Genomic DNA, 16,764 nt, shown 5'->3' on the forward strand with positions numbered 1-16,764 from the left:
TATTCGTTGTGATATTGCTTTTAATAGGAAAGAATTGGAAACAACCAAACTGTCCCCATCAAGAGGGTCTGGTTAAATAAATAATGGAACATCCTTATAGTGGAAAACTGCAGCTGTGTAAAAAACTGTGCAGCTGTAGAAAAAAAAATATATATATATAAGGAAGTCCTTTATGTGTATGTTTTTATAGAAAAATCTCCAAGACATTGTTAGGTTTAAAATAAAAAAAAGAAACAAGCAAGGTATTTAGTACCTTGAGTAGAGAAGGAAGAAATAAAATATTATATTGATCTGAATATGCATTAAAACCATCTCTGGAAAGGCAAACAAAAAATTAATGGAAATGGTTACTTGGGAGGGATGTGAACGGAACATATGAGGAGGGGGTGCTTTTCACTGCCATTTTACACTTTTTGATTGAGTATATTACCTATTTAAACACTTAAAATATGTATTTTAAAAGCTCTTTTTTAACTGATTACATGTTTTTGAGAAGTCATTTGGGGTAAGGAAAAACTCAGTTGGTTCTGTTTAATTCAGCAATACTTAACTATTATGTACAAAAGGCGAGGCTTAGTTAGGAATGAAGAAATCATATATGGTTATAGCCTTCTGGTTGCTGAAAATATAGTTGGGCAGGCAGGCAGATACAAGTGTAATACAACTATATACAACAAAAATACAGAAGTAGTACAATGAATGAGCAGGGCAGGGGATATGGGAAAACCTTGCAAAGGAGGTGTGTCTTGAACTAGGTGTGGAGGGACCTGTAGGACTTTAACAGCTGTTGATGGGGTAATGGTGGGCAAATAGGGATAAGGAGGACATCCTTTGGATGGAGGATGGTACACATGCAAAGTCCAGTAGGATGGAGAGTGCGTGGCTTAGTTTGAGGATGGGACAGAGTAGCCATTTCTGGATAGCTGGAGTGTAGGTAGTGTTTGTGTGAGCAGGGACTGTCTTGTACTGGGATGTAAGTCTGTATTCAGTCTTTTTTTTCTTTTTTTTTTTATTCCTCTTTTTTTTTATTGTGGTAAAATATACATAAATAATATTTATTTTAACCATTTATAAATATGCAGTTCAGTGGCATTCAATACAGTCACAGTGTTGTGTAACCATCACCACTGTCTATAACCAAAACTTTTTCATCATCCTCAACAAAAGCTCTGTAACCATCAAACAGTAACAACCCCATTTTCCCTCCCACCAGCCCTTAGTAACCTCTATTCTATTTTCTGTCTCTATGAATTTGCCTATTCTAGGTACCTCGTGTAAGTGGAATCTACAATATTTGTCCTTCTATGTCTGGCTTATTTCACTAAGCATAGTGTTTTCAAGGTTCATCCATGTTATAGCATGTAACAAAACGCCATTCCTTTTTTGGCTTAATAAATCCCACTGTGTGTATATACCATATTTTGTTATTCATCGGTTGATTGACACTTGGGTTGTTTCCACCTTGTAGCTATTGTGAATCATGAAAAGGAATGTAGAGCTACCATATGATCCAACAACTCTGCTACTACCTACACTGCACATCTAAAAGAACTGAAAGCAGGGATTTGAATAAATATTTGTACACCAATGATCATAGTCTTTTTTTTTCTTAATGGAAGATTGGAAATATATACAGAATTAGGATAGAATAATACAGCACATGAGCTTCAACAATCACCAATTCATGGCTAATCTTGTTCCATATATACCCTACCCACTCCACCCCCCAACTCCTGCCATATTTGGAAACAGATCCCAGATAATGTCATTTCTTCTGTAAATATTTCAGTGTGTAGCTCTAAAAGATATGAACTCTTTTTTTTTTTTTTAACCAGTTGGAGTACAGATTTCCAGTAGATTCATAAATGTTATAAATAGTTTATTTTTTGGTAGTTTTTGTTCATTTGCTTAAGTCAAGATCCAAATAAGGTCCACAGATTGCAGTTGATTGATAGGTTTTTTAAGTCTCTTAAGTAGGTCCCCCCAATCTTATTTTCTCCCTTGTGATTTACTTGTTGAAGGAATCAAGTTGTTTATCTTAATAGCATTTCCCACTGTTAAGAGTTTGCAGATTACATCCCCTGGTCTAGTTTTATGTGTTCCTCTGTTGTTTGTATTTCCTGTAACTTGGTAATTGGATCCAAGTTTGACCAGATTCAGGTTAGTTTTTGTTTGTTTTGGTTTGGCTTGGTTTTTTTGTTTGTTTGTTTGTTTTTTACTTTATGGGAAGTATTATGGCTTCCCATTAGGGACACATAATGTCTGTTTATCTCCTTTTTTCTGATTTTAGCAGTCCTTGCTGATCAGTGTTCCCATGTCAGTCATTCTGTAGAGTTAAAAGAATAAATCTATGAATATCCTCTGGTTACCATGACATCTGTATCCTTTCACTTCTTAGCTCTTATAAATATCCTGTGAGATAAAGAATTTTTAAATGTCATACATATAAGAGTAATTGGTTTCAAGTGACCTTTGAAAGCTGATATCAGATAATTGTAAGATGTTTTCTTGGGTTAAAAACAAATTTATCTCTTGTTTTAATGTATTTTCACAAATTTGATTATTTCTGTTTTATACTTCATTAGGTTATTCTTCCGATGTGTTAGAAGTAAGGCAGAGGGGAAGCAATGGTGTGGAAATATCCCATGGCAGGTAGGAATTATTCATCTGTTTTCAAGCCTGACTATTAAGATTGTTTAATCTGTGGGATCACCTGAAAAGACCCTGAAGTCCAGTGTAAACTGGTTTTCATTGTACTGTCTCTGAAAGACAGTTCTTTTCTTTAAGCATGGTAGACCTTGTTGGGACTCTTAATTCAAAGGACTATTTGGGTCTTAAATATAGTTAGTATCCTGCTATTTAGGGAAAAATTTAAACTTACTTGACTAACTTCAGCATGTTTTTATAGGCTGATATCTATTTGATGTTGGTATAAGCTGAGTATAATTCATAAGCTTCCAGAATGTGAGAATTAGGAGAGACCCTACAGAAATCCAGTACATGAGGAGCTAGACTGTGCAAGGTCATGAAACTTGTTTTTGTAGGGAGATAGCTTGGACTTAAGATTCTGGATTTGCACCGTGAAACCTTCCTAAAGCCAAAATCAAAGCAAGTATAAGGTACTGTTTAGGTTTGGGGAAAAGTTCATCTTGAGAGAATAGTTTTTCATGAAAAGCATACATTGTGGCTATTGCTATTATTAAAACACTTTGACTTGGTCACTACTGTTCCTTGAGGCCTGGAAAAGCAGTGATCACGGACAGAGAAGGAACCAAGCATTGAAAGTACTGTTAAGAAACGAATACTTTGTGAGTTTGGCAGTCCTTTCTAGAGGGAGAAATGCTCCCAGGAACATTCAGAAAAATTGGACTGCTTTTACTGTGTTTCCATTTCCTCTGAAAAAAGGTATTCTAGATGTTAAGGTTGCTTTAATATTTTATATTAAGATTATTTCCTTTGTCTTTTAGGATCCTAATTCCAAAGAACATTCTGTAACCAGTAAGTCTCAGCATGCCTCTGAGCCATCTCGTTATCCTTCCAGCCAGCAGAGAAACCCGTTCAAGTTAGTTGACAAGAATCAAGAACCATCCCTCCGGAAGCAGTTCATCAAAGGCGAAGATGAGGAAAAGACAGCTGGTAGGAAGCAAAGGGAAAAGGGAGATCCACTTCTGGATCAAAAGAAGGAACAGAAGCCTGAATCTAAGTGCTGGATGGAGAAAGATCTCTCATCTGGCCTGGCGGTAAAGAAAAAACAATCTGCTGTTCAAGAGACGCGGCGAGGGGAGAAGACAGAGTTTCATAGTGCAGCAAAGGAGGTTGAAGGGATGCACAAAAGAAACCTTTCTGAGATGAAATCCAAACAGGTCCGTGGGAGTGAGCTGAGAGGACCATCTGCATCTCAGGAGAAGTCAAATGGTGAGAGTCATTCTGTCCAAAAAGAATCAGAACCTCCAAGGGAAAAGGAAACTGAGACTTTGCCTCGAATTGTTCACAGTCAACACCCAATAAGCCAGCCCCTGAAAGGGGGACACCTCAGCAAGGAGCACCCCAAGAACTGGGAAGCTAGAGAAACAAAGGCAAAGAATGACCCAAGCACGCAGACCCGCCATAAGAGTCTGCTCCAGGGCCATTTGCAGGCACAGCTGGAGGCCCGGGACACACCTGCTCCAAAGGGACCGGCTGCTCAGCCTGCACCGCCGGCCGCAGGGCATCCCCAGGGAGAGAGGCGAGATGCCGATACAAGCGGTGGTGACAGTGAGGAAGGTGACGTCGTTTTTGTTTCCTCTAAGCCAGGGAGCCCCTTGCTCTTTGACTTGACTCTAGACTCACAGAAGAAGGAGAACCTTAAATGCCCTGGTCAGAGTGTGCAAAGAAAAATTCCTCCTGACTCAGGCGTTTCCAAGAAGGGAGAATCTTCAGACCCAGCAGCCCAGCATGTGTACCTCACAACACAGCTGAAACAAAAGAAGGTACTACTGACCTGGTGTTTTGTTTATAAGTTTGGAGCATTGCTTGCTGTGGGCAGATAAGGGACGCCACAAACAAGTTAAATATATTAACGTGAGAAAGGTTTTTTTTTTTTTAAACATCTTTATTGGAGTATAATTGCTTTACAATGGTGTGTTAGTTTCTGCTTTATAACAAAGTGAATCAGTTATACATATGTCCCCATATCTCCTCCCTCTTGCGACTCCCTCCCTCCCACCCTCCCTATCCCACCCCTCTAGGTGGTCACAAAGCACCGAGCTGATCTCCCTGTGCTATGCGGCTGCTTCCCAATAGCTATCTGTTTTACGTTGGGTAGTGTACATATGTCCATGCTTCAAAAAAAAAAAAAAAAAAAAAAGTGAGAAAGGTTTTAGCGGTGGATGTTTAGTTTCTGCCTTTTGCTATGTTTATATTTTCAGGCTTGGTAAGTCGCCTGGGTTTAGAAAGAAAAAAGTTTCTGGTTTTCACACATATAGTTAAAAGGCCATGATTTCAGAGTTTTAGCATTTTAGGCTATTTTAATCTGAGACTATCTTTCTAATGACTTGAGAGGAGAGACCCACGTTATAGGATCTGTTTTCCAGAGAACACTGGCATCTGTGAACATCCAGGCTCTTCCAGACAAGGGTCAGAAGTTGTTCAAGCAACTTCAGGAGCTGGAGGATGCGCTCAGTGCCCTGGCCCTCTCCGCAGAGCAAGGTAAAAGGGGTTCTGCCCCTGAACCCGCAGTTTGCATGAACTTCACGAGACATTCGAGAGGCGTGTCAATAAAGAATAGGCTGACTCATTCACCTGCTCATCTTGTTATCTGTTACTGAGCTTCCTTTATAAGTTATGCCTGTGATTTATGAAAACTTCCTCCTATTTCCTGTGGACTCAAGTCTTTTTCCCATTGTTTAAGAAATGGTTTAAATGCTGTGCTCTCTCAGAAGTCTTCCCCAGCTCATGGCGATCCCACCCTCTCTTGACCTCACCTCACGCGTAGAATTCCTTCACTTTTCTGAAGTGTAATCTGTTCTTCCCTTGTTTTTTGAGCAGGCACTAATGAGAAGAGTAACACTCAAGTACCACAGCAGAGTAACTTCACCAAAACGACCACTGACCCTCCCCAGTTGGTGCCTCCCAAACCCCTGCAGGGCCGGGATCTCCAGCCTCTGGGTTGTCTAGGACTGAAGGCTGCCCGCCAGGAGGCTGCTGGAGGGTCTGATCAGTGCTGTGGAGGTGAGATCCGAGGGCCTGGCCCTGGTGGGAATCGCTACACCTACGAGTTAAATGCTGCCTCGTAGATACCTTTGTAACCATGAAAAGGGAGAAACCATTCTGAGCTGCCTGTGTGATAAAGCTCGTGATGCTCAGCTAAGTTTATACACAGTGTAATTTAGATCTTTGTGAGGGCAGAGACTGTGTCTGCCCTGTTCACTGACCTTGTTCACGGTCCTTGATCGGTCGGCCCGGTGGTCGGCGTATGGGAGTCATCCAGTAAATGTGAATGAAAACTTGAACTCATATCATGATGAGGGAGGCAAGCCAGTGGATATGTTTATAGTCCTTCTGTGTGTGTGTGCGCGTGCGCTGAGGCAGAGCAGGGGACTATGTGACCATGACCAGTAGACTCACAGAGAGCAGTACCACCCGATTTAAATGAGTGTTTCCATCCTGAACTCTGCAGAAAACAATGAATTCAGAGGCACCTGCAGAATGAAGATCCCAGGTAGAGCCTCAACTATGTAACATGATCGGTTGGTTTGCTGACCAGGACACAGGACCTCGAGTGGGCTGGCAGCGAGGAGAAAAGCTAAAGCCAGTTTTCTCCCAACTGAGAACTGCTCGAGATATAGGGAGGGAAAAGGAGAGAAAAAAGAAAACAGGAGGAAGGGAGGGGAGAAAGGTTGAAGGACAGTAGTCAAGAAGGGGGTAAGGAATAGACGGGGTGCCAGATGAAGCAAAGGTCTCTCTAAAAGGGCACAGAGAAAACATACTTATATGTATAAAATAGATAAACAACAGGGACCTACTATATAGCACAGGGAACGATACTCAATATCTTGTAATAACCTATAATGGAAAAGAATCTGAAAAAGAATATATATATAAAGAATATGTATGTATGTAACTGAATCACTTTGCTGTACACTTGAAACTAACACAACATTGTAAATTAACTACACTTCCATTAAAAAAAAAAGAAAGAAAAAGTACTTGGTCCAGTGGCACAGCATAGCTGTACTCCAGACTGTTTGAAGAACATTGCTGTGTGACAGCGTCATTCAGTAATCACCATGGTGATGGAGTTGCCTAGAGAAATTAAGTGATGGTGGATCATTAAGGTACGAAGTTACGTAATATGTTTAGGAAAGAATTCCATTAAAATAGCCTTTCATTTAAAAACAGTTTAACATTTAAGTGAATAATTAATTTTTATTTGTCTTAGAAGTCTCTGATTTGGATACTTCATCCCTAAACTTGCAACTGACTAAGGTGCTTGTGTTTGCTAATGAACCTCAGTGGACGTTCTCCGTGTAGAATGAGTGGGCTGCAGCACTGAAGTGTCACATGCTTGGTGCTGTGCGGACAGCCTGGGATGCACACTGTAGGGGCTGCGTCTCCCTGTCTGCCTAAACTCCGGCAGACTTCCCGTTGCTCAGCCTCTTCTACTGCTGGCTTTTCTTCTTTGCATCCAGCCCCAGGGGTCTTGTTTTCTGAAAATTCTCACGGTATTACCTTCTTCCCTGCCACCTCTTCAAAGCTGAAAGAGAAAAAAAATATTCTGGGTTATCTTATTTTTTTATTATACTTCATTTTGTCCTCTATTAGAACACTTGATAATGTGATTTTAAAAAATAACAGACAGGGGCTTCCCTGGTGGCGCAGTGGTTGAGAATCTGCCTGCCAATGCAGGGCACACGGGTTCAAGCCCTGGTCTGGGAAGATCCCACATGCCGCGGAGCGACTAAGCCCGTGAGCCACAATTGCTGAGCCTGCGCGTCTGGAGCGTGTGCTCCGCAACGGGAGAGGCCACGATAGTGAGAGGCCCGCGCACCGCGATGAAGAGTGGTCCCCACTTGCCGCAACTAGAGAAAGCCCTCACACAGAAACGAAGACCCAACACAGCCATAAATAAATAAATAAATAAATAAATAAATAAAATTAAAAAAAAAATAACAGACAGGCAGAGACTAGGGATAATGAAGCCTGTGAGTCTAGGAGAATCTGGAGGCAAGAATTTTTAGTCCATACAGATCCATCATCTGGCAAATAATGAATTGCCTTTTTGCAGCTCTGGCCAGGACGTAATACTCGCAACACTTATAGGTAACCTCGATTTGTACGCAGGCCCCATGAGCCAAGATCGCCTTCGCTCAGTGTGGCAAATCACAAGTGAAGCCATTGATGAGCTGCATCGATCACTTGAGTCACGTCCTGGCGAGACAGCTGTGGCAGAGGATCCGGCTGGGTTGAAGGTGAGCCGGGAAGGCCCACAGGGCAGAGTGTCCTATAACAGTATCCCAGCGCCCACGACGAGGGGGACCAACTACTGTGAAAGTGCCCATCAGAGTGCCATTCTGACGTATCTTTTCTACAAATAATGCTCAAGTGGCTTCCCTTGCAGTATTTTCTTTTTTTCTGTTTAGAAGTGAGAAGAAAAAAAACAACGCAGTTTTTTTTTTCCTTAAAGTCATACCGTTACATATGTCTGTAGCAGTAACAGATCCATTTATTGAGCTTCAATAGGTGCCACAAGGTTGCAAAGGAATTGCTGCTCTTAGTGGACTAGTTGGGGTGAAAGTGCATGTACAACCTGTGTAAGACAACTAGACAATGACTGTAAGACAGAAAACGTGCATTGTCATGTACTGTGGACAGTATGCAAAGTACAAAGGGATTCGAAATAAAGGAAAAGTTACTCTAGGTCAGCAGTATTATTTGTGCCTTAAAGAAACTGCAAGCCTAGAGATAGGATAGAAACCAAATACTCCAGTTAGAGGGAGTGGTGCTCAGAGGGGAGATACAGGGATTGGTATTAATAAGTGATGATCAGGTGACATCAGTGCCTGAGCTGGGAGCAGCAGGTGATGTAACTAAGCAGGAAGAGTCCCTTGCTGTGGAGCCTGGCCTTGGTGAAGGAACTTAGACTGGAATGGCTCAAGAGATATCATGGAATCACTGTAGAATTTTTGAGCAGGGATGTTTTGTGAAGGTTATTTATGTCACAGAGTTCAAGATCAACTGGAGGAAGGAAAGACTAGAAGGTGGGCCCCCAGTTAAAGGGCTATCAATTTATGATTAGCAGTGCGGACTGGGACATTGCCCACAGAGAGAAGAGGCACGTTTAAGAGAGAATGAGGAAGAGCCAGTGGAATGGCTGGTAAAAGTCGGGTGACCAGTCAGAGGTCTTGGCTGCAAACAGTAGAAACTGACTTGGGCTGATGAAGCAGACAAAGCAGGACTCTCACTTGAGAGCGAGAGAGGAGGCTCTTGATAGACATGCTGGACGACTGGCGTCAATGACAGCTGTCCTGGGCAAACCAGGACGTGTGGTGAGAGGGAGGAGTCCAGGACTTCAAGGAGAAACGAGCGGCTGATCTGACACCTAGGATATTGGGAGGGTCACTTACAGAAAATAAACAAGTAGAGTATGGAGTCCATGTGGCCCGGCTGCAGCATAGCCTCTCATCAGAAACTAGTACTTAACTTTCGTCATTACCTTTGTCAGATCCCTTTGCTGCTGCACCAGAAGCAGGCATTAGCCTGGCTGCTATGGCGGGAAAGTCAGAAGCCACGAGGAGGAATTCTGGGTGAGTCTGGCGTTAGGCTAAGAGCCAACAAATGCAGTGCTTCATTCAGTCCTCTCAACTCTGGGTAGGTACTCTAATGCTCCATTTGACAGATGAGGAAACTGCGGTGTGGGACGTTTAAGCCACATGCTCCAGAGTACACAGCCATAGGATCCGTCAGGTCTTGGTTGCAGGCAGTAGAGATTGACTCTGGCTGATGAAGCAGAGGGAGGGTTTATTCTGTGGCGGCCCACAGAATCTCTGGGAGATGTGGAGGGCCGGGCTGGACTTCTAGGAGCAATGGCCAAAGCCAAGTCACCAACGGAGTGTCCTGTAAGAACCGTCATGGCTGCTCTGTGCCATCGAGCAGTAGAAGAAAGCACTGCCGCCCCAAAATCAAACACTGCCGTCTCCAACCTTTCCTGTAGAAAGCGTTTCACAGGGAGCCTCTTTTCTAAAGTTACTCACATCTGAATCAAAGTCTGGTGTGAGTGTAAGTGCTCTGTAGAGCCAGGTCATGCTGCCGGTGCCTTAGCTTCAGAAGAGGCAGGAAGTAAGTTTTCCAGGCTCTGCTTTGCAGACTCGTCACGCTAAAATTTTCCAAGGTGCTCAACTTCCAGAGAGCATGACAAATGTCCACTATGGCTAGTAAGTGGCTGTGTCTCGGTCTCCAAGACCACCTCCAGGTTGGATGATTTGCTAGGATGCACAGCATATAGTCATATTCGTGGGTGTAATTTATTACAGTCAAATAAATTGAATAATAATTGAGCGATTTGATTGGATATAGATCAGAATTAGCAAAGGAAGAAGGCATTTGGGGCAAAGCCCAGGGAAAACCAGGTTCAAGTTCCAGAGGCCTGTCCCAGTGGAGTCACTCAGTGTGTGCTTAAGTCTTCCACATGTAAAATGTTGCCAACCAGGAAAGCTTGTTAGTGATTCGGTACCCAGGGTTTTTACTGGGGGCTGGTCACATAGGCAGCTTCAGGCTGGCAGGTACTGAGATTCCAGAAGGAAAGCAGGTGTTCAGCATAAACTGTACTGTTGGTACAAGCAGTTTAGGCACAGTGAGCCACTCTTACCCAGTCTGGGAATGGGGGGACCCCTCCTGAAATCCAAGTTTCCAGATGCCAGCCAAGGGCCAGCCTCGTAAGCTGGCCTTCCAAAGGAGAGTAGTCAGCTGCTGTGTTAGCTCTGCACAGTGGCAGAACCAGACTTTGAACCAGAGCCCATGCTGTGACATTTTACTTCTGCTTACGTCAGAATGAGTATTTAAACTGTTAAAAAGGGGATAATAATATTTTATAGGGTATAAATAGTAAATTGGATAAGCTCAGTAATCGGCACAATGATGGTACCCAAGAACTGCTAATTTATGACTTTCTTTGATGAATAAGTTAAGGGGATGGAGGACTGTCTTGAGTTAACTCTAACTCCAAAAGTGTGGTAGTAAAGTGGGTGGTAGGCTATATCTACTGGACCTTTTTGCTTTTGCAGAGAAATAAATAAGACTAGGCAACATCGTCAAACCGAGGGAGATATCGATGAATGTATTGGATAAGTAACAATATAACACGGAGACTCGAATAAGATCTAAATAATAAGTTTTAAATTTTACAAAAGTCCTAGTAAATGTCTTTGACCTAGATCTCAAAATAAATAGCAAGAGTTAGCGTTCATTTTAATAAGAAAGACAAAGGCTTCAATAGAGGAGGCAAAGCATGGGGACTGGAATGGCACTGACAGCAGAGGACCAGGGCTGGTGTCTGCCCGGGGCTGCTTCTCTTGAAGCTGAGCTGATTCTTTGCGCTAAGTAGTTACCTCTCCTATTTGTGTTTTTATTTTCCAGCGGATGATATGGGGTTAGGAAAAACCCTGACAATGATTGCACTCATCCTGACCCAGAAGAATCAAGAGAAAAACAAAGAAAAGGACAAAACCACGGCTTTGGCTTGGCTTTCCAAAAATGGTATTCAAAAGCCTGCTGTTTCCTAAATCATGTGAGGCAGCGGAGAGTGGAAATTTTTCAGCCATGAAAGGATGCCTTTGGTCATATTTAATTTATTGGAAAACTAGCATTAGACTACTTTCCTATAGTATCATTTCTGACACTGAATACGCTAACTAGAAGTGATCATTTATTCCTTTTAATATAAGGTTAGCTTGACCTGTGATTAGGAACAATTTTATGGAGAAAGCTAAGGCTCCAGAAAACTTAGTTTAAACCTAATGATTATTTTTGTTAATGTTGAGGATATAACTATGGGATAGATCCAAATTAGTTAATATGTTATTTTTTGAAAGAAGATCTGTGACAAATTCAGATTTTAGCCACCATAGCAGACACTGTTTTCCATGTTTCTGAACTTCCAGAAGTTTCCAGATTCTAGACAATTACTCTTATTTCAACCTCTGTTTTTAAAATGTAATAACTGTATAAGTACCTTAAGGGTCCTATATATTATGTATAGCCAACACCACATGTAAATTGCCATGTACACAGGTACATTTCTCAGTTGGTTAGATAGTTAAGGAATCTGTGGCCATCTGCTCTCAGGGCCTCTAGTGACCACTGTTGCAGCTGGACCCTGTGTCCCTGTGTGTAGTAGCAGCATGTGCGCACCTGCACACACACAAAGGATGGGGGGCAGTGGTACAAATACTCCGGCACTAACTGGTTCCAAAGTAATGTTTGCTTGTCCTAGGGAATTTTGTACTTACACTTTAATGTGAATGTAATTAAGTTATGCTTTTCAGAAAAGTAATAATACTCCCTTGTAATGAATCAACTCAGGATGAGTTAGGAAATGATCCAGCTTCTACATTCTGGCCACTGTGAAAGCACGTTGGGGTTTTTTGGGTTTTTAAAGCGAAGTCATGTGCTACCCACTTTCCTCGCCCTCTTTAGCCTTTCTCTCTTCCACTTTTATAGGGGAAAATAAATAATGGTTTTGAGTTAAAAGGTTATTTCTTCCGTTTTCTATTCTACTTCATGCATACTTCATTTATTGCAGTTCACTTTATTGCGCTTCACAGATACTGTTTTTTACAAATTGAGGGTTTGTGTCAACCCTGTGTTGAGCAAGTCTTTTGGCACCATTGTTCCAACAGCATTTGCTCACTTCGTGTCTCCATGTCACATTTTGGTAATTCTTGCAATACTTCAAACCCTCCACCAGTAAAAAGATTACGAGTTGCTGGAGGCTCAGATGATGTTAGCATTTTTAAGCAATGAAGTATGTTTAAATTAAGCTATGCACCTTTTTTAAAAAACGTAATGCTATGGCACACTTAACAGACTATAGTGTAGTGTAAACATACCTTTTATATGCACTGGGAAACCAGAAAGTTCGTGTGACTCACTTTATTGCGATACTCACTTTATTGCCGTGGTCTGGATCCAAACCCGCAATATCTCCAAGGTATAAGCTATGTGTAGAAATAGAAGCAGCAGTTGTTAAAAATATTGATTGAAGGAATAAATGTCAGTCAAGGGGAAGAGGTAATGCCTTTAAGAAGTTAAAACTATTTGATGAGTGTAACGAGGTGTTGATTTTCTTTTCCCCTCTCAAGACTCCTCTGAGTTCCCTTCCCATGGGACACTAATCATCTGTCCTGCTTCCCTGATCCATCATTGGAAAAATGAGGTGGAGAAATGTGTGAGCAACAACAAACTAAGAGTCTACCTCTATCATGGGCCAAACCGGGATCAACGTGCAAAAGCGTAAGTGCAGAAATACTGCAGTCAGTATGAGGTGCTCAGCATCTTGGCTTAAGGGGCCATTTGACCTTACTTCCTCTCCCTGACATTTCATTTAATCAGGGCTAGTGGTATTTGTGAAGACCAGAGGCACTCTCGCCACCAAACAGCCTTCACCTGTGCTAGGAGATGCATCTCGAGACAGAATGGTGTTCTGCTGCTATATCCTGTCCCCATTCTCCGCAAGCTGCCGTGAGAGTTAGCCTGAGATGCCTCAGTTGTCAGCCAGGGGGCAGCAGCGTTCCCCTGGTAAAAGGGGATATGTCACAATTATTTCATGAGTGCTGAATTTCTTTTTTTTTTTTTTATGAATTTATTTATTTTATTTTATTTTTGGTCGTGATGGGCCTTTGCTGCACGCAGGCTTTCTCTAGTTGCAGCGAGTGGGGGCTATTCTTCGTTGTAGTGCATGGGCTTCTTGTTGCGGTGGCTTCTCTTGTTGCGGAGCACAGGCTCTAGGCGCGCGGGCTTCGGGAGTTGTGGCTCATGGGCTCTAGAGCGCAGGCTCAGTAGTTGTGGTGCACGGGCTTAGTTGCTCCGCGGCATGTGGGATCTTCCTGGGCCAGGGATCGAACCCGTGTCCCCTGCATTGGCAGGCAGATTCCTAACCACTGTGCCACCAGGGAAGCCCCTGAGTGCTGAATTTCTGATTCCAACTTCACATTCTTTTTCTGTTAGTGTGAATGGACCCAGCTCAGTCTTACAGAGCATCTTGATATAATGTTAATGATTAGTTGCTATAGCCTAGTTACATTTTTATGGCTGTATTTTTCGTATGTGAACCATCTAAGAAGTTTTAGATTCAAAAGTTTAGGATTAAATGTAAAATAGATAGCTAGTGGGAAGCAGCAGCATAGCACAGGGAGATCAGCTTGGTGTGTTACCTAGAGGGGTGGAATAGGGAGGGTGGGAGGGCGACTCCAGAGGGAGGGGATATATGTATGCATATGGCTGATTCACTTTGTTGTACAACAGAAACTAACACAGTATTGTGAAGCAATTATACTCCAATAAAAATCTATTAAAAAAAGAAAAAAAGTGTAGGATTAAGCCTAACTGAATTCCTGAAGGGGGATGATCAGGAAGCAGGAAAGAAAATGTTTCCCCAAATGGTGATTATAGTCCTAGTCTTTGTCTTTTGGTTTTAAAGGACTTGTTTTTTGTTCTTAATTGTGATATGATGGTCTGGGTTGAACACTTGCTGATCTAGTCAAGAACTAAGTTGTTTCTGTTTCTAAGTAATCTCTCTCCCCAGCCTCTGATACTGGATATTTTCTCTCTTAAAGAACAGGGCAGTGGTCTCTCACGGGTAAATTGCCAGCGTGGTGACCCTCAGCCTTCAGGGCACACCAGCTCTCATGACTGATAGTCATTTCAGCAGACGAAAGGTATCAGGGCAGCAGTGGCTGTCCCGCATGCCTTCTTCGGCATGGAGTACTGTAGATTTTTATTTCGAAGTCAGTTGCATCTTACGTGATTTGCATTTTGATCATACTGGGTTTGAGGTTCAGAGTGCACTAGCTGACTGATTGGAATCACTCTCAATTATACATTTTTTATATGATGGTAAGGCAACATGTAGACATCGCTGCCTCTCCAAATACATTTTATCAAAAGTATTTATTGAAGTTCTCTCAGGTACACAATACTAAGCTTCCTTGGAAAAAGAATTGTGCTTTTCATTAAGAATCTTTACATGTAAAGAGTATAGGTGAGGTAAACTGAAAGTGCACGACATGTATCTTTATGCCCAAATGTCAAAGCTAGATGGATGGGTTTTCACAAATCCATTACAGAATGAGGAGGAGAAAACACCATTGCTGTAAGATGAACAGTACTTCGAGGGTTTCTTACTTCCTTGGTACTTTAGTGTCATCTATGTCAAATTAACTAAATATTAACTTCCAGACTTTCTGTTCTTGCCAGATCACTTCAAGCTTAATATGACCCCGCCAGAGATGATCTTTCCTGACTTGGCTGGGAAGAGGGAGGCTGTTCTAGTTATAGCAAATAATCTGTAAAAATGACCAGTGGTAAGCAATAAGGAAGTCAGGTGTATAAAATTTACCTCTCCAGCGTCATGTGTGTGTGAATTAAGGACATGAATTAGTGAGTTCTGCTGTCTGTCCTTCCAGCTGTAGGCATTTTTGTGAAGGAATCAACTCTGTCTCTCGTTGTCAGGGTCGTGGCGGGATGGTTTAACTTTTGCTCTGTGTTACATCTCTGCAGCCTCTCCACATATGACATCGTGGTCACTACCTACAGCCTTCTGGCCAAGGAGATTCCCACAAAGAAGCCAGAGGGAAAGATGCCAGGTGCAAACCTCAGTGTGGAGGTGAGGCGTGGGTGCTGCCAGGGAAGTAGGGTTGGAACCGCGGATTGTTTAACAGGAGTCTTTTCACAGCATCAGAGATGGCAAAGGTACCCTCCCGTGAGGTCATGAACATTCGAACTGTTTCACCTGTGGAAACAGAGAGTTCTTTCCTCTGTCCCTTCTCTTTTACTCTAGACAACCTCCTCAGCAATAAAGGTGGAGATGGTACAGTAGTTTGCTATGTTTTAGAAACAATAACTACATTTCAGTTGTGGTGGTGGTCATATCACATGAATAAAGGAAAGCTTCACTTGTTACAGTGTTTATTTGAGAGTTCTGGGGGTATATTCTCAGGATGTGTTTTATATTTCGTGTTAGGACTAGTATTTTCATATGAAGCCATTATTCCCTGCCTTCCTCCACTTTCCAGGAAACGGGGTTGCAAATAATAAGGCTACAGTGGGCCAGAGGCTAAATGATAACCAGGGGAAAAAACCTGAATGTTTGTTGCTGTGTCCAGGGTAGTCTCAGTTACATAGAGTAGAGGCTTTATTGCATAAATATTGTGGACTTTTTCCCCGTGAAAATACAGTGTTGTTCCAAGAACTACCCTTTTGCATATGCTTTTAGTCTTAGTACAATAAGATATTCACAGCTTTCTGTATTTGGGGAGATCTCTAGAACGCTTCTCCATCTCATGACCAACTCTACCTTCTCTCGGATGATTAACTTTTCAGATTCCTCAGTAATTCCTCTTAGCTTTGAGGCTAAAACCCTCATCCCTTTAAATGATATATTAGGCCTTTTACAGTCTTGCCCTGCCTGTGTGGCCTTCCTCCCCCACACCCCAGCCCTCCCAGTGTCACCCCATGCTCAGCTGTACCAAGGAGTGTACTTCCGCCCATGATCTGTTGTGCTCTTGTGCCTTTGTTCTCCCTCTGAATGGAATGCTTTGCCTCCCCCTCTGGTTAAATGCATCTCCTAGCACCTTGTGCTTGCTTATGTCACGGCACTCCTTTAATTCCCCAAATATTGAGTATCTACTGATGCCAGAATCTTGGCTCTCTGTGCACCAATGTCGAATAGAAGTACGGAGACAGAGTTTGGAGGAGAAAAGAAAGGGTAGTCTTATTCTTTGCCAGGCAAAGAGGGAACACAGCAGGCCAGCACCTCAAAAACGCCTCCTCCGCCACCAATCCCTGGGGAATCAGGAGAAGTCTTATAGGTGGGGCTCGCAGTCTGGGGTAGGTGATAAGGATCAAAGTAGTGAAGGTCTTGCATTTTTCTTCTTCCTGCATTATTTCAAAACAGTCACAGCTGGCGTCAGGCAACCTGGTAATTGGGTCTGTTCTTCGTCTCTGGGTTATCCGCCCGCAACCATCTTTCTGAAATGCAGAACGCTACAAGGGGTGATTTGCTATAAGAGA

General features: G+C 42.5%; 1 protein-coding gene across 4 annotated transcripts in view; it reads left to right on the forward strand.

The window, feature by feature from the left end:
- Nucleotides 1-16,764, forward strand: part of TTF2 (transcription termination factor 2) — a 64,283-nt gene that overhangs the window by 8,094 nt on the left and 39,425 nt on the right. For all 4 annotated transcript variants that reach the window (XR_449914.2, XR_449915.2, XM_007169318.2 and 1 more), the window contains exons 4-12: nucleotides 2,586-2,652; nucleotides 3,468-4,469; nucleotides 5,073-5,187; nucleotides 5,527-5,709; nucleotides 7,822-7,949; nucleotides 9,203-9,284; nucleotides 11,113-11,232; nucleotides 12,837-12,987; nucleotides 15,253-15,358. Coding sequence is in view for 2 of the 4 variants with exons in the window: in XM_007169318.2 (XP_007169380.2) it covers nucleotides 2,586-2,652; nucleotides 3,468-4,469; nucleotides 5,073-5,187; nucleotides 5,527-5,709; nucleotides 7,822-7,949; nucleotides 9,203-9,284; nucleotides 11,113-11,232; nucleotides 12,837-12,987; nucleotides 15,253-15,358 (1,954 nt within the window). In the remaining 2 variants the exon portion in view is untranslated. The remainder of the gene's footprint in view (nucleotides 1-2,585; nucleotides 2,653-3,467; nucleotides 4,470-5,072; nucleotides 5,188-5,526; nucleotides 5,710-7,821; nucleotides 7,950-9,202; nucleotides 9,285-11,112; nucleotides 11,233-12,836; nucleotides 12,988-15,252; nucleotides 15,359-16,764) is intronic.

Source organism: Balaenoptera acutorostrata, chromosome 1 (genome assembly GCF_949987535.1).
Source record: "Balaenoptera acutorostrata chromosome 1, mBalAcu1.1, whole genome shotgun sequence".
Taxonomy (NCBI): Eukaryota; Metazoa; Chordata; class Mammalia; order Artiodactyla; family Balaenopteridae; genus Balaenoptera; species Balaenoptera acutorostrata.